The sequence below is a fragment of the Peromyscus maniculatus genome, chromosome 5, assembly GCF_049852395.1.
Source record: "Peromyscus maniculatus bairdii isolate BWxNUB_F1_BW_parent chromosome 5, HU_Pman_BW_mat_3.1, whole genome shotgun sequence".
Lineage (NCBI taxonomy): Eukaryota > Metazoa > Chordata > Mammalia > Rodentia > Cricetidae > Peromyscus > Peromyscus maniculatus.
This window is the reverse complement of record NC_134856.1, coordinates 30220762-30246913: the sequence shown is the minus strand read 5'-3', so window position 1 is coordinate 30246913 and position 26152 is coordinate 30220762. Positions and strand designations below refer to the sequence as shown.

Sequence of the window (26152 nt, the reverse complement as noted above, 5' to 3'; positions counted from 1 at the left end):
AACGGTGCGGAGTCTGGAGCATAGGGTATCCCGCACACCCGCAAATGCCCGTGAAAACGAGCGCGCGCACACACACTGGGCTGGAGTGACCAGAGTGTCTTGGGGTGAGAGGCTGGGACTTGGGGAGGGTGGAGAGTGAGAAGGCTGTGGTCAGCTCCACCGCGCGAGGGGAACAGGAGAATTCTAGGATCATAGCTCGGGGCTCAGTCCTCCTCCCCGCGCCGCGTGCCCGCGCGCCGCGCCGCCCGGCCAGGGAGCCCGCCTTTCACTTTCGCAGCTGCGTAGGTGTCTGCCCGGGCGGGCGCGAGGGCGCGGGGGCGCGCGGGGCGGCGCGGGGGCGCGCGGCGGGGGAGGGCTGTCGCGACTGGTCCCTTCCTAGGCCCGCAGCGCCCGGCGGCCGCTGTCAGAGCCCGGGGCCGGGGGCGGTCGCTCCCCACACGCCCTGGTGCGCAGACACCCCGGCGCTCCAGGGCGCCCCCCCCACGGTGGGGGTGGGGCAGCGACCCAAGAGCTGTCTCACCGGGTGGGCAGCCGAGGTGCAGGAAAGAAACTTTTCCCTCCTGGCCCGCCCTTGGTCCTCCAGCCCTCTGCTCCCTTTCCGGTGGCACCTGCACCTGAGGCCAGGAGCCAGGTCAGGGCCGACTTTTGTGGACCCGCGAGGAAGGGAGTACAGGGTGCGTGCACTGGGGTTCCGTTTTCCCCTGGCCTCCTTGCTGTCAGTGGCTGGGGTTCCAACGACCGCCACCAGCACCCTGTCTCCCACCAGCGGATGGGTGGACGCTGGACTGCCACATAATGCTAGTGAGGGTGTGACCCGGGGAGGGGCCCCCCTCAGCGCCGCGGCTGCCCCCACAAACACACACACACACACACACACACACACACACACACACACACACACACACACACACACACACACACACCACGCTCTCTCGCCAGAGCTGTCACCGGCCACCCCAGCCCAGGGAGGGGGCGCGGAGATCCGCGCTTCCCCGCTGCGGGCGCGGAATCCTACCGCGGGACTGGCGGGTTCCGGGAACCTCCGCAGTAACCGCGGGGCGAACCAGCAGCCCCGGAGACCCGCCGGCCCCAGGCCCAGCTGCCACTGCTGGGGGCCGGCGGGTGCTCGCAGCCCCCTCGGCGCGATTTGGTGCCGCCAGCTAGCTGCCTCCAGCAGGATAACTGCACTGCTGCTCTATTGCTCTACCCACCGTCAGTAGGGCGACTGCCGGGGTTGCTACCCTCTCCATCCTCATCGCTGATCAGCCGGTATTGGACTTGCTGGTGGCTGCAGCAGCGGCGGAGGCGGCGGGAGTCTCGCTGCCCCCCCTCCTCCCCAGCCTCCCTACCATGTCCTAGAAAAGGTGAGTGCAACGACTGTCACTTTGCGCCGACAGTGGCGGGAGGGGGCCTGGAAGCACAGGGGTGGCCCCGAGGTGGCAAGGCCAGCGCAGAGGGGAGAGGACGCGGGTCGGCGCAGCAAGGTGGGCTGCGGGCAGGAGTCCAGGTACCCGCTTGGCCGGCGCGGGACAAGGGTGCAGGGCGAGCGAGCGCGGCTGCTGCTCCGCGCGCCGTTCTAACCTAGATTTTGCAAGGAGCTTCGATCCAGGGCAACACCAGCCCTCCCTAGAGGAGGTAAAAACTTAGTATGAAGGAGACGCGTCCATTTCTTTAATGATGAATAGTTCTGTCACCCTGGTTGAGCTACAGCCGCTGCTGCTTGGCGAGCCCGGGCCGCCGGGTCTGGAACTCCCCCAGCTCTAGCTCGCCACCCGCGTGCGGCCCGGGGCGCAATCGATGCTGCGACTGCTCGTCCGACGCTCGTGACAGCTAACCTCGGGGGAAAGTTGGGACACTCGGCGCGGATTCGTACGTGTAGGGGCTCCAGGGCTAGCTCCGCGCCAGCGACTGCTGGGCACCGGAGTACCGAGTCCCGACCAGCTCGCGGGAGCAGCTGCAATCCCCCAGCCTCTGGGGAGTGTCCTGCGGGAGTGGCTGAGAGTTCCCGTCTCCCTGGGCTTGGGATCCAGGACCTAGAGGCTTAACTAACTGTAAAGAAAGGAGGGGCCTTTGGGTACAAGGTGCCCTCCTCCTCCCGAGGCTTCAGCTCGCGGGGAGCAAGGGTGAGCCCAAAGCTGCACAGCTGCCGCCGGCGGCCTGTGGGTCGCCAAAGGCCAGGGGACCAGATTTAGGTGTGTACGTCACTGGTGCTGACTCCAAGCCAGCAGGGGAGTCCAAAACCGAGCCTCACACTAGTCTAGAAGTCCTTAGAAATTAAAGTTAAGGAGCCCATCCTTCGGCTTAAGCAAGTGCAGTGTTTGGGTGGGCGGGAGGAAAATCGGGAGGGGGCGAAGGGAAGTCAATTTTTCTTCACGCAGACAAACGATCCTTAGAAAACAGTCTAGGTCTTCCCCTCCTCCAATAAGCCTGCCCCAATTATGTGCACCCCTTCCACACATTATAAAGTGCATATCCTCGATAGTAAGCTTTCTTGCATATTGAACTAGTGGAAAAATCCAGCACTGAAGTACTAAGTACAGTAACAAAATTATCAGGCGCCTTAGCTCTTGACCCTGGCACTTTTTTTGGCAGGGGGTGGGGTGGGAGGAAGGCTGTGTTTAAAGGGGTTTGGCTGCACCGAAAGCACCCGCTTTTCCTGCATGGTTAAAACAAGGAAACTGAAATCTAGTGGGAACGTGATCCTCTGGCTCTCGACCGCGGAGACTAAGGCTGTTCGGCGGGGAGGTAACTCAGACCTGGAGGGGGTGGGGAGCAGAACGCTAGGGGTCCCGGGGACGCCCACCTGAGTCGTCCTGAGCTTGCGGACGCTGTGGGCGGCGTCGGGTATGAGTCCCTGCGGCTCACCTGGCGCTGCAGGTGGAGAGCGCGAGGGCACACCATCTAGGCTGCTACCGCGTCACCACACTTTCCCCTTCTCTCCAGATTGCCTGTGGTCCCCCCGGGGGACAGTTGGGTAGGTGAGAGCAAGTTTGGGGCAAGGGAGAGATTTGGGTTAAAGGGTATCATGCGCCGGGGTGCCCCGGGTCGTGGCCACCTCCGCAAACCCTGAGAACCTACTGCCTCTGCAGCTTTAAGGAAGCTGCCGAGTCCAGGCTGTGTCGCAGCAACTTTGTATCAGTCATGTCGCCCGCCTGGTGACTGACAGCCCCGATTGCCCAATGAGAAGCACGCCTGGCCCGCACAGCGTGGAGCCTTGTTTCCCCCTTGGCCAATGGGAATGGCTCCGGCGGGCGGGACAGCGACCTGAACTTTCTGGACATGTGACCCGCTTCCAGCTGGTCCACTCCCCCTCCGGGCTTTCGCCCGCTCCCTCCCGCGGGTTCCCTCCCTCTTCTGCCCGCCCTGGCCCTGCCCCTGACCCCTCCCCTTAGCTCCTGCGCACCCAGGGTGTCATTGGGCCCGGGAGAAGAGAGCCAACTTCAGGCTGCTCAGAGGAAGCCCGTGCAAGTCACCTGGGCGCCAGCGCTGCTGCTGCCTCGGGCTCTCCCGCTGCAGGGGAGAGCGGCACTCGCTGGCCTGGATGTGGTTGGATGTAGGGGGGCTCCGCAGCAGGGGTGTCGTGGCTGTGGCAAGCGCTGCAACAGGTAGAAGGCGAGAAGACGACCCCGGCCGAGGCAGGTGTGTAGGGGTGCGCAGTGGGGCGCCTCCGGTCCTGCCCGGCGTGCGGCCATGGCAAGGGTGGCTTGCACTTTGCAGGGAGAAGCCGCTGCGTAATCCGGAGGCACAGTCAGTATGGTGCTGTGTGCTTGTTGTTTTGTTTTGGTTTTCAACCCCCCCGCCCCCCCACCCCGGCCGGCTGAGGACTATTTTGGGAAAGTTTGGCCACTTTGGATAAATGCCCTCTAAAGAGCGGCTTTTAACCGCCTTTGGCAGTGGGAGGTCTGCCACCCTCCCCTTTCCCCAAAAAATGAATTTCAGATCATTTTTTCTCTTGCAAATTTTAAAGGACGTTTGAATAATGTTTCTTTCATCTATCAATTGCGGAAGCTCCTCAATCTGAGTGGGAGGTGTAGCCCATAGGGCAGTCGAAGGAGCTAGAGCCCCATAGATCTCTTATAAAAGGGGTCTAGAAAATCTTGCGTTTCCCGTTCCTTGATATTAGGGAAACTCTAGGGGAGTCTTAGGGCAGGGACGGAAAAGGGATGAAGCTGCTTTTGGTGGCATCCCTGCCCAGATGGGTTTTTAGATGCATGGCTTTTCCTGCTGCATTTTAGAAAGATGAGATTTAAATCTTAATGCTTTATCATACCATCTGCTTTATTTATTTATTATAACATAGTTTGGAAAACTTTTAATAGCAGACGAGTTATTAAGACTGCTGAGTTTTAAAGGCTCCTTAACATTTTGGGTCCTTATTCTCTAGGTGCTGTTATTGGTGATATTTACATAGTAATGATAACAGCGTTCTCCATCTGCAGAGTCCTCCCTTGGAGCTTTAATTTCATGTTTGACATGACACACTGCCATGGAAATGCTTTCGGGGAGAAGTTTGTGTGTGTATGTGCGGAGCTTTTTCCTTTATGGGAGAGGTGGGTTTGTTTAAAAAAAAAAAAAAAGAAAAATGGAAAGCTGATGTAGCTCAATGGGTCAGGCTAGTGAACAGAAGTCAGGTATGCTTGGTTCTAACTGGTTCTCCACTCTCTTAGTGACCTTGGCAGATTTATCCCAACTTTCCCCTGTAGAGGGGAAGAGACAGTCCTGAGAGGCAGAATAGCCACAGCTAGTCTCCTAAAGTCATCTGCCTCATAAAAACAGCCACGTGTTGTGAAGCCCTCAAGCTGGGTCTCTACTGTGCCACTCCAAAGCAATATAATTGGGGAAAAGATGCCATTAAGAAGGAGAGATGTTTTGGAGAGCATTAAAAGTGAAAGTTACCAGAAAAGATGAAAATTCCCAAGGCTCTTTAATAATTCCTGGGGAAAAAAAGGAAATTACTTCCTTATGGAAAAGGGCAGTTTAACAGACTATGAAACAAAGTTTTAAAGTCTGTTCCTTCGTAGAAATAGTATTTAAGGATATGTGTGTGCGTGTATAAACATATATACACACATGAGGGGTTTGTAGACCTGGCATATGGCTCATTTAGGACAGTAGTGACAAGTGCCCCTCAGGGTATTAGTAGTGCTCCAAACACATGCGCGCACGCGGGCATACACACACACACACACACACACGCACACACACACACACACACACACACACACACACACACACACGCACACACACACACACACGCACACGCACACGTGTGCACACACACAAAACCTGTTGGTGCTTTCCCTCACTTATATGAATTTCTTCTCACCTTCCTGTTTCTTTTGCGTGGAAACAAAGGTTCAAAATGGCCCAGGCGTCTCTGGTATAGTGGTCTCTGGTATAGTGTTCACTGGGAAACGCAGAGGCCTGATTTTCCTTGAGCTAGGAATATAATTCATATATTTCACTGCATTATTTTATTCTTAAGTAACAAAAGCTTCCCCTTTACCCTTAGGATAAAGTTTTATGAGGATCATACTCATCAAGTCGTATTTTTAGTAGTCACTGGTAAGTTCGGGCTGACTGAACTACTGTTCAAAGCCATGGTCATTATGCCAATTCTGAAAAGACAACCCGAGTTTTCTGGACAACACAGGAAATGAATTTCTAACCTAACCCATTTGTTTATAGAAAATACTAACTAGAGTACTAACCAAGCAGAACTCAGCATTAAATGTTTCAGTAATGCTATTTAAAAGCATCTGGTCTCGGAAACAAGGTTTGAGCTCACATGCTGCTGCTGTCCGCTTTTCTGCGTTGGCTGCCAACCTTTATTCCATTTCCTTTGAGAGGTGAATGAGATTGATAGATGAGGATACTTTGAACAGAGACAGTTTAGATTTCAAGAAAGCCTCTGTCAAATTCTTCATGATATTCTTGTCAATAACATGGTAAAACACAGTTGGCTTTAGGAGACTGTTAGGAGAGATCACAGTTTGGTGAGAAACAGGACTTGGGGAGTTGAGTTCAGCTGTCTGATGTTCGCTGATACAATGCTTCCCTGTACAGAGGAACTGTGACCAGTGCCCACTGTCTCCAGGAAGGATTCTACTGTGAGCTTTAGAGAGGTTTGTAGACCTGGCATATGGCTCATTTAGGCAATAGTCACAAGTGACCCTCAGAATATCAGTAGGTCCCCCGAATCACAAGATATACAGAGATCAAATTATTTTAGGGAGTGCTGGATTAAAAATACACTGCTTTCTGCATTTTAAAATCTCCCAAGGATTTTAACATCCAGAATTTTACTGTGAGACTTCATAAAAAGCAGAATGTCTATGTATCCCAAAAGATAGTTGGGTGTATGAAGTTCTGGAGAAGGATCTGGACTCTGCCCACAGCACTGTTGCCTAGGATGGAGGGGAGGTTGGGGCTGCAGCTATGGGAATTAGGGGCAGGGGAGTCCCTGTAGAAGCCTTGTAGTGAGGATGCAGGAGGATCATAAGGTCGCAGCAGAGCTCAGAAGTTTGGTGTGAGTTTGGTGATGAAGACAGGGCAGATATATATAAGAGGTTGTGTTCTGAATATATAGTTCAGATATAGTTCTTGTGACATTTAATGGATCTGAACCTGAAAGATGTATACCTTAGCTATAGCCAAGTATCTTTGGTACAGAAAGGACAGAATATTTCCCGTAGAAGCAGCACATAATATTTATTGTATTTTCCAATTCATTGCTATGACTGAGTTTTCAGAAGAGTAAAAACATCCATTATCATCAATGATTTAGGTTTCAGTTCAGTGTGTGTGTGTGTGTGTGTGTGTGTGTGTGTGTGTGTGTGTGTGTGTGTTTCAACTTTAACTTGGTTTTAATCCATACTTAATTTTTTGGCTGAAATTACCAGATAACTACCTAAACCTTTGCGATTGTGATTTGATTTATTTTCTACTTTCTAGTGATTGATTTTTTATTAAGAATTAATAGAATAATGTTCTTTAAGTGGAAAGCAGGCTACATAATTGGTAGATTTTAAGGTTCATAAATTGAGTATTGATTATAGTATAATAGTTAAACATTTTTATTTGCATTTTACTATCCATCTGGGACACAGTGGTGGAATTGATAGTTTCTGACTAATCATAATTTAAAATCAACAGAAAAGTCAGAGGTAAATGTAATACTCAGGCAATTTGAGCATTACGTTTCATTATAGAGACTTGTGATATGTAATACCAATTTACTTAGTGAAGTCATTATATTGTTTTGCAATGTTCATTAATATAAATTCTATAGCAAAGGATTTCCAGTTTTTTTTTTTCTTTTAATGAAGAGAGCATAGGGAGAAGGCTAGAGGCAAGGAGAGAAGGATGTAAGCGCTGCATTAGACTTTTTATATACGAAGAACTGCAGACCTGGCAGGACATTTGAAAATGTATGCAGGCATGGTTTTTAATAATAAGATGTACAGATAAGACTGAATTAATTTTCTATTACGTATGTCTTTACAGTGGTCTGTTTCTTTAGTTGTCCAGGGATGATTTTGCTCCCTAGGGACATTTGATAATCTGTAGACATTTTTTTGATTGTCATAATTGGGAAGAGTGGTACTCTCAGCATCTAGTAGTTAGGAGACACATTCCAATGCATAGGGCAGACCTCCACAACAACAACAAAATGGTCCACCTGAAAATGTCCTTAAGACCAGGTTGGGAAACATTGGTAAACAGGAAGCCTGAGATCAAATTCCAGCTCTTCCACATAGCTGTATGACCAGTGCCTCGGTCTCTGACTTGGATTGTTTATGAGTAGATTTTTGCTTTTTGTGTATAAATTGGTTCATAAGGTTAAATAATATATCAGAAAGGCTTGTAATAGTGTGCTGAGTTATATAGCATATAATAATTGTGAACATATAGCCTATTATAATCTGTTTGTGAACTAAATTTATCGATTAGAGCAGATGGGAATGAATGTATATTGAAATCACTCCCATGGGCTCCTCTAGGATGGAAACTAGGCCGTTTTGTTTTTTGTTATTACAGATTCAGGACTTTTCTTAGGCCCAGGGTGTAATAAGTGCTTGGGAAATATCATTGAATAAATGCTTACGTGATCAGGGCCCTTCATAAGCATCCTCCATTCATGGTTGAAAGTAAAAATGCCCAGCTGTTGGAAGACTGAAGAGAGGTGTTGATAGGCCAGGGTGCTTGTCAGAGCTGCTTCCTGTATTCAGTACAAGAAAGAGTCCCTGCTGCAGCCGACCTGTCTGGCAACTGCCCTGGTCTGTGCTACAAGTCAATCAGTTAATAGAAACTCATCCTCTTCAGAACTGACACTAAACTATCTTCACCACTGACATACCATAAGAAAGTCAACAATTTTTTTTTCTGTGACTATTCAGTTGGTAAGCATATGTTTGGGAACTGTAACTTTAATTGCATTTCCATTTATAATCATTTATAATAAGGCTATATATTTGGTCATATGGAAGGCAGCTTGCATATGACCAAGTTTCCCAAAACTCTGGAGTCATAAAGTTAGCTGTTTGTTTTGTTTTAGTGTATAAAGGAGCTTTATTATGGGAGCGAGCTTAACAGCAAGGAAACCAGCCACGCTCCTGCGTAGAAGTGGATCCCAAGGAGAGGTTGCCCAGGTCAGTCTTCAATTTGATATCTGTCGCCGTGCTTTGACTTTGTTGAATCACCCGCCTCATTTAGTCCTCATTTTCTACTCTATCAAATCAGTACCTAGGATTATACTGACTATTAATTAATATTCAAGTAAGTTAACATTTATAAATGTTCCTTACAAGCTATGAAGGCTATTTTATAGCAAGTTTTATTGAAATGCAAAATTGTGTTTGGTCCTTCCGGCTCTGAACAAGTTATAGTCAATATTCTGTGTGTGTGATATATTGTGTCAGCACCCAAGAAGATAAATTTTAATGCAACTAGAAATATTGTTCATATCAAATAGAATATATATTGTAGCTCAATAAATGCAATTTTAGAATGCCTCAGCATACTACTGTGTACTGACTCTAACATGTTAATAAAAATCTTGTTTGTTAGCTATGGAAACCAAAGGCTACCACAGTCTCCCTGAAGGTCTAGATATGGAAGGACGCTGGAGTCAAGTTTCTCAGACGGTGGAGCGTTCTTCTCTTGAACCTGCGGAAAGGACCGATGAGGACAACTACATGGAGATTGTCAACGTCAGCTGTGTTTCCGGTGCTATTCCAAACAACAGTACTCAAGGAAGCAGCAAAGAAAAACACGAACTACTCCCATGCCTTCAGCAAGACGGTAGTCGGTCTGGGATTTTACCATCTGATATTAAAACCGAGCTGGAATCCAAGGAACTTTCAGCCACTGTGGCTGAGTCCATGGGCTTATACATGGATTCTGTGAGAGATGCCGACTACCCCTACGATCAGCAGAACCAACAAGGAAGCATGAGCCCAGCAAAGATTTACCAAAACATGGAGCACCTGGTGAAGTTTTACAAAGAGAATGGCCATCGGCCCTCCACGTTAAGTGGTATGAGCAGGCCCTTGAGGTCATTCATGCCCGACTCCGGAGGCTCCGTGAATGGTGGGGTCATGCGTGCCATTGTTAAGAGCCCAATCATCTGTCATGAGAAGAGCCCCTCTGTTTGCAGCCCGCTGAACATGCCATCTTCGGTATGCAGCCCTGCGGGCCTCAACTCCATGTCCTCCTCCACAGCCAGCTTTGGCGGTTTCCCAGTGCACAGCCCCATCACTCAAGGAACCCCTCTGACATGCTCCCCCAATGTTGAAAACCGAGGCTCGCGGTCGCACAGCCCCGCACATGCTAGCAACGTGGGCTCCCCTCTTTCAAGTCCACTAAGCAGCATGAAATCCCCGATTTCCAGCCCCCCGAGTCACTGCAGTGTAAAATCTCCAGTCTCCAGTCCCAATAATGTCACCCTGCGCTCCTCTGTGTCCAGCCCGGCAAATCTTAACAACTCAAGGTGCTCCGTTTCCAGCCCTTCCAACACCAACAACAGATCCACACTCTCCAGCCCGACAGCCAGCACTGTGGGGTCCATCTGCAGCCCGATCAGCAATGCCTTCAGCTACACCACTTCAGGCGCTGTTGCTGGAGCCAGTGCCATCCGGGATGCGGTTCCCAGTCCAGACACCCATGAGAAAGGTGCTCATGACGTTCCTTTCCCTAAGACAGAGGAAGTCGAGAAGGCCATCTCCAATGGTGTGACTGGCCAGCTCAACATTGTCCAGTACATAAAACCAGAACCAGATGGGGCTTTCAGCAGCTCCTGCCTAGGAGGAAACAGCAAAATCAACACCAGTTCTCCATTCTCTGTACCAATAAAGCAAGAATCAGCCAAGCACTCATGTTCAGGCGCCTCTTTTAAAGGGAACCCCGCAGTCAACCCATTTCCATTCATGGATGGCTCGTATTTTTCCTTTATGGATGATAAAGACTATTATTCCCTATCAGGAATTTTAGGACCACCTGTGCCCGGTTTTGATGGTAGCTGTGAAGGCAGTGCATTCCCACTGGGGATTAAGCAAGAACCAGATGATGGGAGCTATTACCCCGAGGCCAGCATCCCACCGTCTGCCATTGTCGGTGTGAATTCGGGTGGACAGTCCTTCCACTACCGGATTGGTGCTCAAGGTACAATATCTTTATCACGGTCACCTAGAGACCAATCTTTCCAGCACTTGAGTTCCTTTCCACCCGTCAATACATTAGTGGAGTCATGGAAACCACACAGTGACCTGTCTTCTAGGAGAAGTGATGGATATCCAGTCCTAGAGTACATTCCAGAAAATGTGTCAAAGTAAGTTGATTTATTTTGGAGTCCTTTCTCGCCTCTCTCCTTTTTCCTTTTCTTTCTTTTTCCTTTTTCTTTTCTTTTATTATTTTAGTTTTGAAAAGCCTGGCTTTGTAAATTGTTACATCCCATCTTTATTTTTGCATTTGAGAGATTGAGTTTTATTTTGTTTAAGGATGGTCATTTTGTTCTCTTTGGAATGTTGATATAGCACTATTTTTTGAAGTAGAGAAACAAAAGATTCTTAAGATCTCTTATAAAATGTTTGTGTTGACTTGGAAAAAGCATGCGTAGGTGCCCCTCTGTTGTCTGTTTTAGTGTTTGGGAAATGTTGCTGTATGTACTGTATCAGAATAGAACTCGTTTTCCTTGTGGTTTGCTGCTTCACTGAGACTGTATTAAATTACTTATTCTCATGGTCCTATTTCCTTTTTATGTGAAAATTCTTTATTAATTACTTCAATAGTTGTGTAAAGTAAAACAGAACCCCAAGTCTGTTACCTACAAGCTTCCTTCTCTTGCTGTTTTCTAGGAAGGTTTCTTTTCTCAGGGGAGGTGGATGAGAGAAGTAGTCTAATGATATGAAAGTTGTAGTTTCCCGTCCAAATACATTGTTTCCTTAACTATGAAGGCATTTACAGACTCAGCCTTCTAAAAGCACTTAGTGGACAATCTTACTTTCTTATATTAGAAATTATGTATATAAAATCACTATAGTTTTGAATTGGTGTATTTGTAACTTATGAGCTCTGCAAGAAGATATACTTTATTTACTGTAAATGTGTATTGGTGTTCCTTGTTGCAGAGAGTGTGGCGCATATTCAGGAAAACACGGAAGCGCTTTTAGAGCGTAAGGGTGGCTCTTATTTATGCAATGAGCACTTGCATTGGACTTTGCTTCAATTCTGGTTTTATTACATGGATGTGATAAGTGAACCTTTTGTGGAATATATAAAGTATAACTTTTCTAACTACATTTTATTCCTTTGGCATCTAGGAACATGTGGGTATTTTCTTTCATTTCCCTGAACCTTTATTTTGTGGAAAATATATCCATTCTATTAACAGAATATAGGGTATACCCATATGTTTTTTACTATTTTTTTTCTTTTTTCAAATACAAAGCAGTAACTTTTGGTTTGAGAATTCTTTTCCTTATCACTGGCTCAAACCATTTTCTTCTTGCTTTTATAGAAGCAAATGTTCCATTAAGAATACATTCCTAGCAGTTCTCCATAGTACAGCATGCCATATTCCAGTGCTGTGTCTCAGTCTCCTCCTGATTATCCATCGACCCATATCCTTAGGCATGCCATGGGTATGAGCAACCAGCCTGTGTTTGTGGGTATTGAAAGTGTCTGCCTCCTCCTAATAGTACAGTAACAGGAATTCTTTCTGCTTGTACATTTCCCGGTGGCTTTGTGTCAGCTAAGATTAAGCTTCCCATATTTCATTGTGAAATTTTTAGTGTTGCTTGGCATCCCGTAGGTTGGTAAGTCTTTACAGCTTTCTCTGGCGATGGTAGCCTAAGCCTATTTGCTTTGCTTATTTCAAGAATACAGGCTCAAGAATCAGAGCATACATAGGCTGTTTTCTAGATTTTGATATACACAATACAATAATCTCATTCATGTTTCATCATTGGTCTCTTTCTTTGTATCTTTTTAGACAAAATTGGTTTTTCCCAGGTTTTTTCCACTTGCAATGATAATATCCCATTTCAAAAAATGTTGGGTAAATAAAGATTGATGACTGTGAAGGGTCAAGGCTATGTGGAATGCTGGTGGTCTCAGCAACACCCCTCCTCTCTGGATAAAACCTATTTTAAAGATTTCAAACTGTGATCTGGGGGATTCCGAGACCTCTCCAAGGAGGTTTATGAAATCATAAATCATGAGTAGGTAAAAGATTTTCTTAGAGTGGAAGGTGGACAAATGGATTTTCATGCAGTGATGTCTGAGTAGCTTGGGATTTGTTCAGATTCCATGTTGTTTAACTGTCAACCATTCACCATTTCCAAAAGGGTACTCACTGTCAGTTCTCACTATGGTCCCAAAGAACCATGCCTGTAATCATCTGAATAGACCTTTATAGCATTCTTCCCTTTGCTAGGAAGTCCATATGAGGCTACATTTTTTTCCCATATTCATGGGACAGACTATATTAGTATATGTTGAATGCAGGAGTTGATATAAGAATCTGGCTCTTATATTAAAGGAAGATAATAGACTTGACAGAAAAAAATGGCTAATTCTTCACCAAAGTTTTTCATTTGGAGAAATAGTTATTTTTCATAAACTTATGTTTATATTATGTAATTATTTGTTTTAAAATGAGTTAAATATCCACTTCTGCTTATAATTTAATTTTGCTATAACACATAAACACAGGTTCTTTAGAAATTATTTTTTGGACCTTTGATAAGGTTTTCGTTCTGAGACACATGTTCCATCTAAGCTAGCCTTAGACTCTCCTTCTTCAGCTTCCTGGATGCTGGTATCCTTGCTCCTTGTTCAGAATGAAAGGTGTTTTCAGCATAGAAGTTGATCACTGCCGGTTTGTCCTGTTCTCCACACGTTTTGGAAGTTGATAGAGATATAATAGGGGATAAATGATAGGGGGTATAATTTTCATTAGCCTACTGAATAGTTTGGAAACAGCATCCTATTCAAGTAAGAAAAATGACTGTCACCCAGACTGTTGTTTAGGCTGACAGAAAAGAGTAATGGCCATGGTGTATGTGTTGTCTTTCTTTGCTGTGTGGGCATTCTGTGGGAGAAGTGACGAAAGTCACCTCTGTTAATCATTCTCAGTGAAGAGCTGAGTTCCAAGTTGTAAAGTAAATTATGACAAAGCTAAATGTAAAGCCTCAGGGTGGACACTGGACCTAGTTGGGTCATGTGGGTTAGAGTTTCCCTGTCAGGGTTAGTGCAAACAGAACTGTGACCTGGGGTGAGTCAGAATCTCTGGTGCCTCAGTGTCTTCTTTTCAAAGTGAGGGAGTAAAGCTTGATTCTCTGTGAAGTCTGCCGGTAAGATGACTTAGAATCCCTTTGGAGGACCAAAAAAAAAGTGTCCCTTAAAACAACTGTTAACCTGATCACAAATAATTGTGTTGCGCGCACACACACAGCTCTGGCAATTTATCATTATCTGGGTGAAATGAGAGGTGGGGGTGACCTCTCACTGAGAAGTGGAGGCGTTTTTGGTCCCTTTTACTAGCCCAACATTTTCTTTCATAAAATCTGACACCTGCTATGAATTTTTGTTCTTTCTATTTGCATTATTCCTGGCACAAGTGACCTTCTGCTAACACACACTGGCTGTTTATGGCGATGACCATAGTCACTGTGATAGTCTCATAACGCAGTGCTAACATTGACTTAGAGTTTTGAATGTAAAGTCCACTGTTTCAAAGGGCATAGACTGGCAGGTTCCAACAGAACCAATTAAGTGCTTACCATAATTTGTACTTTTTTTCAGACAGAAGAGAAAAATTTAGTAAATTACAGGTAACTGTTTTTATTTGTCAATTATCCTTGACTTTTTTTTAAAAAAAAAATTCTATTTCTGTGAGTGACATAAAAGTTTCAGAATTCAAGAAGTTTGTGACAAAGTTTTCCCTATCAGTAGCCTTTCAGATAAGCTTCGGAGCTGTAGATAGCTTTCCAGGCTGTGCACTACAGAAACAGAGGATTTGGTGCAGGCATGCTCTGTGTGTGAGTGTCGTGCTGGCTGTGGAAGCCACATGACCTTCCTGGACATTGGGATGAAAAGGGGTAACGTTCTTTTGATTACTTGTCACATAATGTTTTGACTTCAAAATGGCTAACAGATCTATAATTTCTTAGGGCGAGTCCTCTAAGTAATGCTTTAAAATGAGACTTGTTTCTCCTGAAAGTTCACTTACTTTCATTACCTTATATTATTTCTGGAGAAATTTGTGATCATTTTATTGGGAAAAAAAACCAAACCAACCGAATGACAACAACAACAACAACAACAACAAAAACCCCAAGTGCTCTATAATATACAAACCACTGTGACAATGACAGCGTATTTCTGTTAAATCTTGCTTCTCACATCAGAAATGTCCCAGGTTTAAATTCCAGCACATCCACCTTTTATCCCCTAAAAATGGTTTATTAGGTGCTTCATACTTAAATTTGAATATTGAACTAAAATCCATAGTTACAGTTAGATAAATTGAACAATTTCACCTTAAGGTGGTTTTCATCCTTGCAATCTGCTGGATCCAGGACCTAGAGATTTATCATTTATAGATTCAAGCATTTTGCTTATTGAAATTCTGGGTGTGCCCAACCTTTCCTGTCCTTGCGTGACAAAGTGATAGCAGATGTTCTGTCGCTACAACAATTTCAGGGTAACACTCGACTTCCTTCAATGCTTTGATGCCATTATATTTTGCCTCCAGAATAATAACCTTTCTGGCTTTTGGGTGTTGCTTTTAGTTTCCTATTGCTCATTTGGCAATAAAATTTCAATCTTACCACTAAGTAATTCATCATTTTTCTTTTCTTTGCTAAACTCAGATATAAAAAATAACAGACTTCTTAATTATGCTTAAATATACACATTAACTTGGATGATTGTATCCAAAAATTATTAATGAAAACCAAGGGGGAGACATGTATACTCAGTGGACAGTGTTCTCAAGAGATTCACCTTTGTTCTAAACTTTAGAGTTTCTGGTTTGAAATTTGTGAATTTCACTTTAGTTTTAAGAATTTTATTTTGTTCTTTGTGACGTTAACATGTATTTACAAATAGACATTCGTTACTTAAGTGATATTCTAGCAGCCTCTAGATTTAGGATTGTTAATGGTATGGCCAAAGCCCAGAATTCTATGTTGAAAAGAGGTAGGCATTATGTATATAGTTGGAATTATTAATTGGACAATAATTGGAACTATTAAAAAGTCCATGCTTCAGGGAGCATGTGTGAGATAACCACTATCTGGATTTGTGACTTGGGTCATGACTTAACTTGACCACTGATAAGGACGATCATGACCACGTGATGTGTGGCTTAACCTCATGTGTTGTTAGTCAGTATTGAGACAAATCTCTAAAACAATTGCAGTTTGTAAGGGGCAGAGCTGACCAGGTATTCTGACAGAGGAAGACAATGTGGAAAATGAATTAAGGGAGATGGTCACAGTATGTAGTTTTCACCTAGTCTTAGGAAGTTTGTAAGAGGTGACTATTACCTGGTGCAAGGAGTTCTGGAGCAGAACTGCCTATCAGCAGATCTTATTATGCTTTTGCCAATTGCCCCAATGATGACTCTTTCAGGAAAAGGACCCAATTCAGAGTTTACTGCTATGCTAACTGGCCATATCTGTTTTTCTCTTTTGGTCTGGGATAGTTCCTCAGTCTTTTCTAGACTGTATGACCTTTTTAAAAATTGTGCTTATTAATTTTGTAGGCATGTAGTTTGAGTTGTGTCTGCTGAATAATCAGAATAAACCATATCTATGTACTTGAATATCACTTCTCTATGGCAAAGCATCTAAATATCTTCCTCCTAGGTTTCTGATATGTGCAGTACACAGTCATTATGGGTAGCCAGGCACCCTGTGCCTACTGCGCAGGAGCACACAAGAATTTCTTACTCAGATATGGATCTTCAAGATAGAACCTGATGGCCAATCTTCCCATCTTTACCTGCACTCTCCAACCTCTGGTAATCAACAGCCTATTCTCAGTCTCTATGACAACAGCTCTTAGGTTCCACAGAGGAGTGAGCTCCTTTGACAATGGCCTTTCTGAGGCTGGCTTATTTCCCTTAGCATAATGATCTCCATCTATGTCGTCCTAATGACTGACAGTATTCCCATTTTATTGCATCATGTATACATTCTATATTTTCTTTATCCACACTTCTATTGAGTTGATGGATAAAGTATCATAAACTATCTCCTTTTCTTGTGTGTCATGAACAGGGCTCAAATGAACATGGGAATATGTCTCTTCAACATATTGATTTATTTCCTTTGTGTACTTCCAGGATTGGCGTTACTGGATCCTATGGCCACTTTTGTTTGTTTGTTTGTTTAGTTTTGTTTTGTTAGAGTATTTCCCACAAAAGTTCCTGCCCATGCCAGTTTCCTGAGTGTTTTCTTCAGCAGTTTCATTGTGGTTGGGTCCAGGGGATGCACAAGTAATTCTGCACTCTTCCCATTGCATTTGACAAGGGCATACGGCTCTCATTGTTCTTGCTACTATTCACTTAATACTCTCAACTAGAGTTGTTCCTATCCTTTTATAACTAGGTCTGTTTTTACGGAAATCCTTTGAAGGCATTAAAACATCCCATTCTTCATTAAGCTTTGCATACTCATTTTCTTTTTATATTTACATGACAGCATTATATACTACTTTATGCCATGGGTTCTAGCCTGTTTGATAGTTCAGATTGTTCCTATTTCCCTTTGTCACAACTCCATTTTTCTTTGAGCAGTTTGCTTTTGTCCATCTTGTACTTTCCTGTCCTAGTCCTGAAATCACCATCTCTTTGAGGAGTACCTGACTTGGTTACCCGAGTTTTAAATACCAGTGTTCCCTCTGATTGCAGACTGCCTGTATGGGTAGCAGTGTTGAATATCTGTTGAGAAGGTTATGATGGATGCATTTGGTTAAGAATATGGAGAAATGGACCCATAACACAAGCAACATATCCTAACGAAGGAAATGGGAGAACATAGAACTGAAACATGGATGTCAAAGCTAAGATTAATTGTAAACCTTGGACTTGACAAAGTAAAAGGGCTTTTAAGGTTATAAATCTAGCCACATAGATTTATAGATCCCAAAGTAAATGCCCAGAGAAATTGCGTGTCTTCCACAACCATTCACAGTAGTTAGTTTCAAGCTGTGGTAGAATCCTGTCCTATGTCCCTCTGTTGAAATGTCTCTCTCTTCCCAGAGGAGATGGTGGCACTATAGTCTGACAATAGGGTCTACAGGTCCAGGAATATGAGCTGGTGACAGGAGCACTGGTGAGTTTTGAGGAGGGATTCAGTAGAGTGGTGGAATCGGGAATCAGGTCATGATTGGTCAAAGGATGAGCAATAAAGAGAACTACAGGATGCATGTGCATACCAGAAACTCTAATGTCTTCAAAAAGAGGACGACTATGGGATGCATGAGCATACCAGAAACTCGAATGTCTTCAAAGAGAGGAGGACTATGGGATGCATGTGCATACCAGAAACTCTAATGTCTTCAAAGAGAGGAGGACTATGGGATGCATGAGCATACCAGAAACTCAAATGTCTTCAAAGACATCTGTTTGGATGACGAAGAACAAAGGAATGGGGAGAAGAGCTAACAGTAGAAAAAAGCAGTAGGAGCAGAGTCAGGGTGTGGTTTCACAGGTACAGTAGGCTTGGCTGAGATTAAAAAGGTGGGAGGGCTGTGTCTAGGGAAGGTGAGGCTGGGAAGTGGACTGTGATGGGCCTCAGTCATAGAATGTTTAACTTCTAGATGGAACATATGTTCTGGCAGCTGCTGACAGCTGGTATTACCCATTTTACAAATACTAAAACAGGGACAGGACACATGATTAGCCTAATGCCACCCAACTAAGGTAAATGGAGAAGCTGATAGTTGAAAGAGAAGAAAGCTGAATGGCCTGAAGAAATAAGCAGCCTGATGGAGGTTTTAAAGATGTAAATCAGATTGTGTGGCCAACGCCCTCTGCTGGCTTCTCACTCAAAGAAGCATAAAGCAAAATAATTGAGGGGCTTAGTTCTCAGCCCCCAACTGTTGGGTTTGGTATTTGTTTCTTTCTTGTCCCTTGCCTACTCTGAACTTTCTGTGGCTCCAGGGGTCTAAATGCCACCCTTTGTGTACAGGTCTATAGATGTAACCAACCATCTTATTAAATAAGAAACACAGAAACAATGCAAAAGAGAAAGCTGAGAGGTCAGAGCTCAGAGCTAAAATCTCACCCTTCCGCCTGCGGTGTCCCAGCTTCCCGAATGAGGGTTCTATTTCCTGTCTGTTCGTCTATTTAAAGTATTTTGTTCTGCCTTCTCATTGGTTGTAAACCCAAACACGTGACTGCCTCGTCACTGTCTGAATGTACAGCCCCCTAGGTCTTAAAGGCATATGTCTCCAATGCTGGCTATATCCCTGAACACACAGATATCTATGGGATTAAAGGCGTGTGCCACCACCGCCACACTCTTGCTATGGCTCTAATAGCTCTGACCCCCGGGCAACTTTATTTATTAACATACAATCAAAATCACATTTCAGTACAATTAGATTACCACCACACAGGTCCCTCTGCTAAAATGCCTCTGCCTCCAGATTTGGGTTTTCTCTTTTTGGTCATTCACCAAGGATCAGTGCACATGTCACCAGTCACAGTGTCTCCCTCCCAGCCATTTTATTCAAAGCGATGACCCAATCTCCTCCATGCTATGGGAGGAGCCTCATTATATCACTTCCTCTAACTAGGAGTGTAACTGTGATGTCAGCCTCAGGAGAGCTAGGACCCAGTCTAGCCATTTCCAGAATCCCTGCTGGATGTGGAGCTGGAGGGCTGAACTCATTAGCGGAGGGACTTGGGGCAAGCATATGTATAGACTCACTAGGTAGATATTGGTGATGACTATATATTTGGGAAATTATCATCAAGTGACACTGTGAATTCTATTGAGTTTAGCTAAAAAAAAATTGTAGCATCTATCAGCACATTTTAGAGATGTTCACAAAATAATAAAGAATGTGGTTTTGTTTTTCACATTTCACACAAAAGAGTAATTGGTAATGATGTTTTCCAAGCTAATTGGTAACATATGCCCTTGGACTTTATTTTGAGGTTACTTAAAAAAAATATCAAATGGCAAAATTCTTCTTTGGCTACAGAGTGCTGAGTGTTTTGCTGAGTGTGCAGTAATTTATCAACAGTTGCATATTACACTCAAGTCCCCTTCTGTGGCCCCCTTTCATCAACAACCCCTTCCCTCACTCCAAGCCGGAGTAACCCTAAATGTGTCCTCTCCTTGTATTATTTTTTTTTGTTTTTTTAGAATTCTTATATGAGTATACTGTATTTACAATATCTCCAGTCCTTCCTCTCTCTGTTCCAACTCCTCCTGTCTGCCCAGCTCCCTCAAGTTCATAATGTCCTTGGTAATTACGGTTGCTAAACACACACATGCACACACAATGTACTAAGTCCATTTAGTGTTGTCTCTGTGTACATGTGTTTAGTGCTGACCTCTTGGGACTGGATGACTTATTGGGGAATTTGTCCCAGTAGAAAACAGATTCTTCTTCTCTCAGCCACTGTGGATGAAACCTTGTTTTCCCTCATTAGTGTTGACACAGCGATGGATCGTGTGGGTCTTGTTGACACAGCCATACTGTTGAGATTTCATGGACACAGCAACCTTGTCATGTCTAAATGATGCTCCCTCACAGTGGGCATCCTGGGCTTGTCCCTTACGGTCTTTCTGCCCCCTCCTCTGCAATGTCCTCTGAGCCTTAGGTCGAGGGTTGGTGTTGTCGATGTGCCTTTTGGGACCAAGCACCCCATGGCCGCTCATATTCTGTATTTTGACCAGTTGTGAATCTCTATGGTACCCTGTGTGCTGCAAAAGGAGGCTTGCTTGGTAGGTGGTGAGAATGACATTCACCCTAGGGGAGAAGGATAAATATTGAGTCTACAGTTGGGAGCTACAGTTACTTAGGAAAATGGCAGTAATACGTTCTCCTCCAGGGTCTGTGACCTTTCCAGCCCTGCGTTCCTGGCCAGGCTTACAGTACCAGACCCTCCTGCTGCATGCACCTCAAGTCCAATTAGACCGATGCTGGCTACCCTTGAGATATTAGTGCCACTGCTGTACCACTGGGGAATATTCCCCTAGATTAGCATATAAACAGAATTATAGCTCATGTAGTCTTTTGCTCCTGGCTGGTTTTACTTACAATGTGTTTGAAATCCAAGTGTGCATGCATTAAGACTCACTTCTTTTTACTGCTGACTAATATTCCATTTGTGGCTGAACCACATTCTGTTGATCTATTTACCTCTTTCTGGTCATTTCTGCTGTTGCCAGTTTAATTTGTTACCCATAAAAGGCGGTTTAAATGTTGACATGCAAATCCCGATGTAGATGTATTAGAAGATAGGTGAAACTTTAATTTTTTAAAAAAGATCAAATTGGTTTTTTTTAAAGAGATAAAATCTTTTAATTTTTAAAGAAAAGAGATCAATTTATTTTTCAAAATGGTTTTTAAAATTTTATATTCCAACCAAGAGTACATAAAACACCTAGTCCTTTGCATCCTTGCCAACACTTGAGTGAGAGGGCTTTTACTTTTGACATTATAATAACTATGTATTGCTGTCACTGAAGCCTAGATCGCCATTTTCCTGACATGTGAGTGGCACCGTACATCTTGTCATGTTTTGTTGTGCATGTGCTTCCCGTCATGCTGGTTCACCTTAAGCCCATTTTTATTAGGTTGCTTTCTTTTTTTTTCTTTTTGTCTTTTCTTTCTTGAGTTTTGTTATCAGTGTGTTGTGTAACTTTTCATTGCGTTTCAATTTTGTGTGTGTTGGGCAGCTTGCATGTCCCCTAGCACACATGTAGAGGGCAAAGGACAATTTGCATGGGTGCATTCTCTCTTTCCACCATGTGAGTCCTAGGCACCAAACTCAGGTTGTCTGGCTTGGGGGATAGTTGTCCTTCCTGTTGAGCCACACTGCCTACATAATCAGTGCATTTTAATGTATTGATAGAAGACCTAGACTAAGAGAAAAACAGCTATTTTAAAATTCTGTATTGTCAATGTGCGGCACATGTGCATCCCTACACACATGTGTATATACACACATGTGCACCTCCACACATGTACATACCAACACACACACACCCCAAATGGAAAATCCTGTATTGTAGTGGGTATAACAATAGGCAATCTTTATATTATATAGTACCTACCATTGTGTTCTTAATGTTGAAAGAACCAAATGAATGTGAATAAGCCCAGTGTCCTACCATCTCCCATCTAGTGGAGAAGACGGCGCTAATGAGTGTGCACAGCCTTTTCTGGTTCCCTAATTATGTGTTTGGTTGTGCACTGCTGATAAGAAGTGTTACCAAAGATTGGAAAAGGAAGCATTCTGTGTGGGCTGGAAAGTCAAGGAAGCTGTCTCTATATGGGAGGTGAGATCCAGTTGACATTTGAAGATTGGTATTTGGCGGCGAGTGGGGAGGGTATTCAAGGATAAGTAATAGCACAAGCTGAGTACACAGATAACACAGAAGGAGCCTGCTTGGAAGGAATTAATGGGATTTGGAGAACTTAGGTTATAGAACTCTGTGACTGCTGGAGTGAAGTATTGCACTCTACTAGAGTTTGAATACGATTGTCCCCCATAGGCTCATGTGTCGGTGGGTTGAGCCCAGCTCCTGGCACTATTTGGGGGAGTTTGGGAGACTTTTGGAGGAAGTTGGAAGAAGTGGGTCACTGGAGGCATGTTCTCAGGGCTTGTAGCATGGCCTCGGCCCCCTTTTCTTTCCTTGTTTTTGCTTTGACTTCTGTCACGTCAACTGCTCTTTGTCACCAAGCCCTTGCTAGAACAATGGCTGAAATCTCAAGAACCGTGAGCACAACAAACTGTTCCTCTTTTTTGAACTGGTTCTCTCTGGTGTTTGATATATTTTTAATGTAACACAGGTCAACATGTTTTTTAGACAAAAAAAAAAATGGCATGGAAGGGTAGAAAGTTAATCTGGCAAGGGAACTAGGGACTAACTATAGAGACAGAAAAAACATGACATGGCTATGTAGGTAATTCCCATAAGGTGGGAACACCAGTAGCCAGGTTATAGATAAGTGGTGGAAGATTAGTGTAGTTTAGAGAACGAATGATGGAGTGACTGGTTACCTGATCCTAACCTGTTTCTACTGTACCATGAAGCATGTTAATTATTAGCAACACAAAAAATAGTTTGCCAAGGGGCATTGGAAAGAGCATGCAAAAAGCAAGTTACAGGAATAATAGCAACTTGTGAAACAATATAAAACAAGTTCTCTTTATCAGTGTTCTGTTTCTGTGAAGAGATACCATGATCAAAGAAATTCTTACAAAAGAAACATTTAATTGAGGGCTTGCTTACAGTTTCAGAGGGTTAGCCCATTATCGTGAGGGCAGGGAGCATAGCAGGTCAGTCCATGATCATGAAGGGAGCATGACGGCACACACAGCCCTGGAGAAGTATCTGAAAACTGCATCCTGATCCATAGGCAGAGGGAGACCCTGAACCACGTATGGGCTTTTGAAGCCTCAAAGCCACCCCCAAAGACATGCTTCCTACAGTAAGATCACATCTCCTAATCCTTCTAATCCTTTCAAATAGCACTGCTCCCTGGTAACTAAGCATTCAAATATATGAGCCTATGGCGTCCATTCTTATTCAAACCTTCACACAAGATAAATAGTTTTGTTCGAATGAAGGTAAAATTCAATTTTGTCACTTAAATAAAATGCTTTTCATTATGTCACTAGAAAAATAATGCTGGAAAATGGAAACAGAAGGAACAAACTACTGGTTAGATAAAACCAGATACAAACTTGAATTAGCAATGTCACTAACAGGATTCTGGTGAGCACACCAAGAGATCAAGGACAGGGCCACAACATTTGGGAGTTGTCATTGTGTCCTTAGGCACTGGCATTGGATTCAGGATTCTCTTTCCAAAAGTAGAAATGTGATTGTCTTCTTCCATCACATGGTAAAGTCTGTGTTAACTTAAAAAGATTGGGGTTAGGGATGCGGTTTTAACTCAGTTGATAGAGTGCTTGCCTAACACACACAAAGTCCTGGGTTCAAGCACCACCACTACATTAACCAAGTGTAGTGGCTCATGCCTGTGCCTGCCATAGTACTGACTCGGCACTCAGGAAGTGGAGGCAAGGAGATCCAAAGCTAAGAGACACACTTTCTTTATAGTTCGTTCAAAGGTAGTCTGGCTACATGAAACCCTGATGATGATGGTGATGATGATGATGATAATGATGTTTGTGGGGCCTCTAGGTATACAATATGAAGGTGTAGAGATGGTATGGGACAGGCATTCTCCAGTTTATGCCATATGGATCTTCACAGTTCGTCTGAATGGAGCTTACGTTCAGAGACATTCCTTCTCCAAAATTTTAAGTTGTGAAGAAAGAATTTATTGGTTATTGTGTACAAAGTATTTTTCCTCTATTCCTTTGTCATTTTCAGATGCAATGGAAGTGTATGTTTGTGAGGTTTTCTGTTTGAGACTTTGGGTGTATTTGGAGTTTTATATATGTGGGAGAAATATAATTTGGTTGACATATTCCCTGTAGTTGGACTTGGTGGCTATGATATGGGTGAAAATAGCCCTTCCCCCCCCCAAGTACTAGGTTTTAGGGGAACTAAAGAGATTGACAGATGTCTGGGGTAGTGGATGGAGGCGTTAGAAACCCAGCAATCATTCGTTGTGACACCTGAGGCCATCAGCTTCTCCATCTGTAGGATCTCTAAGGCATTTAGACCCATGGATGGTTCTTTGACGCGCATTGGCAGATACTAGCTAATGTACATTTTAAAGGCTAAGGATTTTCACAAGAGTATGATTGCCTGAACTGAGCATTTTTTCTGAAAAATGGATTTGTTGCCAGTACCTGAGCTCGGTATAGATGAAGACTAGAGGCCTCACAGTGAACATGGGCCAGCTCTGTGCTTCCTTAACACTGATAAAATGGGCCTGAAAAACGTTAATTCTTGCCAATTTTTATTCTAGCAGGAGTAAGCAGATTCTAGGATTCTGAGGGTTTTAAGGACTGTAGACCTAAAACAAGATGCCAAAGTTAATGAGAAGAACAAAGAGAGTTCTCTGTTAGTCTGTGCAGTCAATCGAGGTAGAGCTGATGCTGAACACAACAGTCCCGAGTTATTTCAAGATGTTGAATGCCTTCCTTATTAAGGAAGACCAGTAAAAGTTTTCTCATCTGCTCTTAGTGTGTTGTGACTGCCTAGTGTTTCACTTGCTTGTCTTTGCAAGGGGTGCCCTTTCCTGGGTTCTGCCCATGAGGACAAAACAAGACAATTTTAAGACAGAAAACATGGATATTTTCAAAAGAAAAATGCACCGCCACCTGTAAATAACTATATGAAATGCCACTTCTTTCATTAAACTCCATGGAATCTGTAATAAACAGCAATATAAGGCAAAAAGCACTTGATACAAAGAGAGTTCTGGAGATGAGTGGTGTCCACGGTTGTACAGCAACCTTAAAAATAGCTAAAGGATAAACTCTATTCATATTTTTTAATCACAGTTAAAAAGAACACTACAAATCTGGCATGGGTAGCATTGATAAAATTCAACACAGAACAAAAAGCACCAAGGTGTGCTGAGCTTATGTACGAAGCAACTCGTCTGAGACTTGCCTTTGCCAATTTCTAGTAGGTCCAATACCATTTATATGTTCTGTTCACTTCCATTCGACAACCACGTGTTAATCAAGTGCTGTTATAGCATAGTCCAGGGTGGTAGGTCAGAGCAAAGAGTAAGACTTCTTATTCTTTACAAGCACTGATCTAGGCACACCCAAGACCCCAGAGCAAAGTAGACATGGCAGGTCTTATCCTGGGGGTATCAAATAATACTTGAGAACATGGGCATGGAGTGCTGAGGGGTGAGATACTAATTTCATTAATAAAATGATACAGTGATAAGGTAATTTAGTGTGATTAGGATTCTTCATTTGCAGGTAGCACAGGATTCTATCTCTAAATCAGAATGGAGTACCAAGACTCCCAAAATAGAAAAAATTCAAGGGTAAGTCTTACAAAAAGACTGGACTTCAGATATGAGAAGGTACAGGCCCAGGCTTACCTGTCCTCTTTACATTCAACCAGGGACTCTAGCCAGTAGTACCCTGACCAATCGATTTCATTATTTATTGATTCTGGTACAAGGATCAGCCTCGCCCTTAACAGACTCTGACTGGACTGGCTGGGCTCACATGTCCAGCTTTGGAGAGAGGTAATGTGGGTGTGCATGCACATGTGTGTCCCTGTGTGCTTATGGGTATTGGCTGATCAACTGAACACAGGGAGATGGCTCTCTAGAGTCTGAAAAAAATCATTCTGATTAATTTGAAAAATGGCCACATAGTTAGTTATTCATTATTCCTTAGGCATCCATCTTCTCATACTACAACCCCACATACATATGAAGCACTAAAGTTTATCTTGGCTCATGGGGCTGGAGGTAGGAGGTAGAGATGACGAATCTATTGGTGGTC

The 26152-nt window shown here is 43.9% G+C and overlaps 1 protein-coding gene across 11 annotated transcripts in view; it reads left to right on the top strand.

The window, feature by feature from the left end:
• The first annotated feature begins 1225 nt into the window (after positions 1 to 1225).
• Nr3c2 (nuclear receptor subfamily 3 group C member 2) overlaps positions 1226 to 26152 on the top strand; it is a 331912-nt gene continuing 306985 nt past the window's right edge. For 2 of the 11 annotated variants that reach the window (XM_076571976.1, XM_016001825.3), the window contains exons 1-2: positions 1230 to 1364; positions 9070 to 10828. In XM_076571976.1, the coding sequence (XP_076428091.1) occupies positions 9072 to 10828 (1757 nt within the window). In that variant the 5' untranslated portion in view covers positions 1230 to 1364; positions 9070 to 9071. Of the gene's footprint in view, positions 1365 to 2624; positions 2746 to 3213; positions 3640 to 5512; positions 5566 to 8557; positions 8652 to 9069; positions 10829 to 26152 lie in introns of those variants that run through there. The other 9 variants (XM_076571973.1, XM_016001822.3, XM_076571974.1 and 6 more) reach the window with 9 other exon arrangements.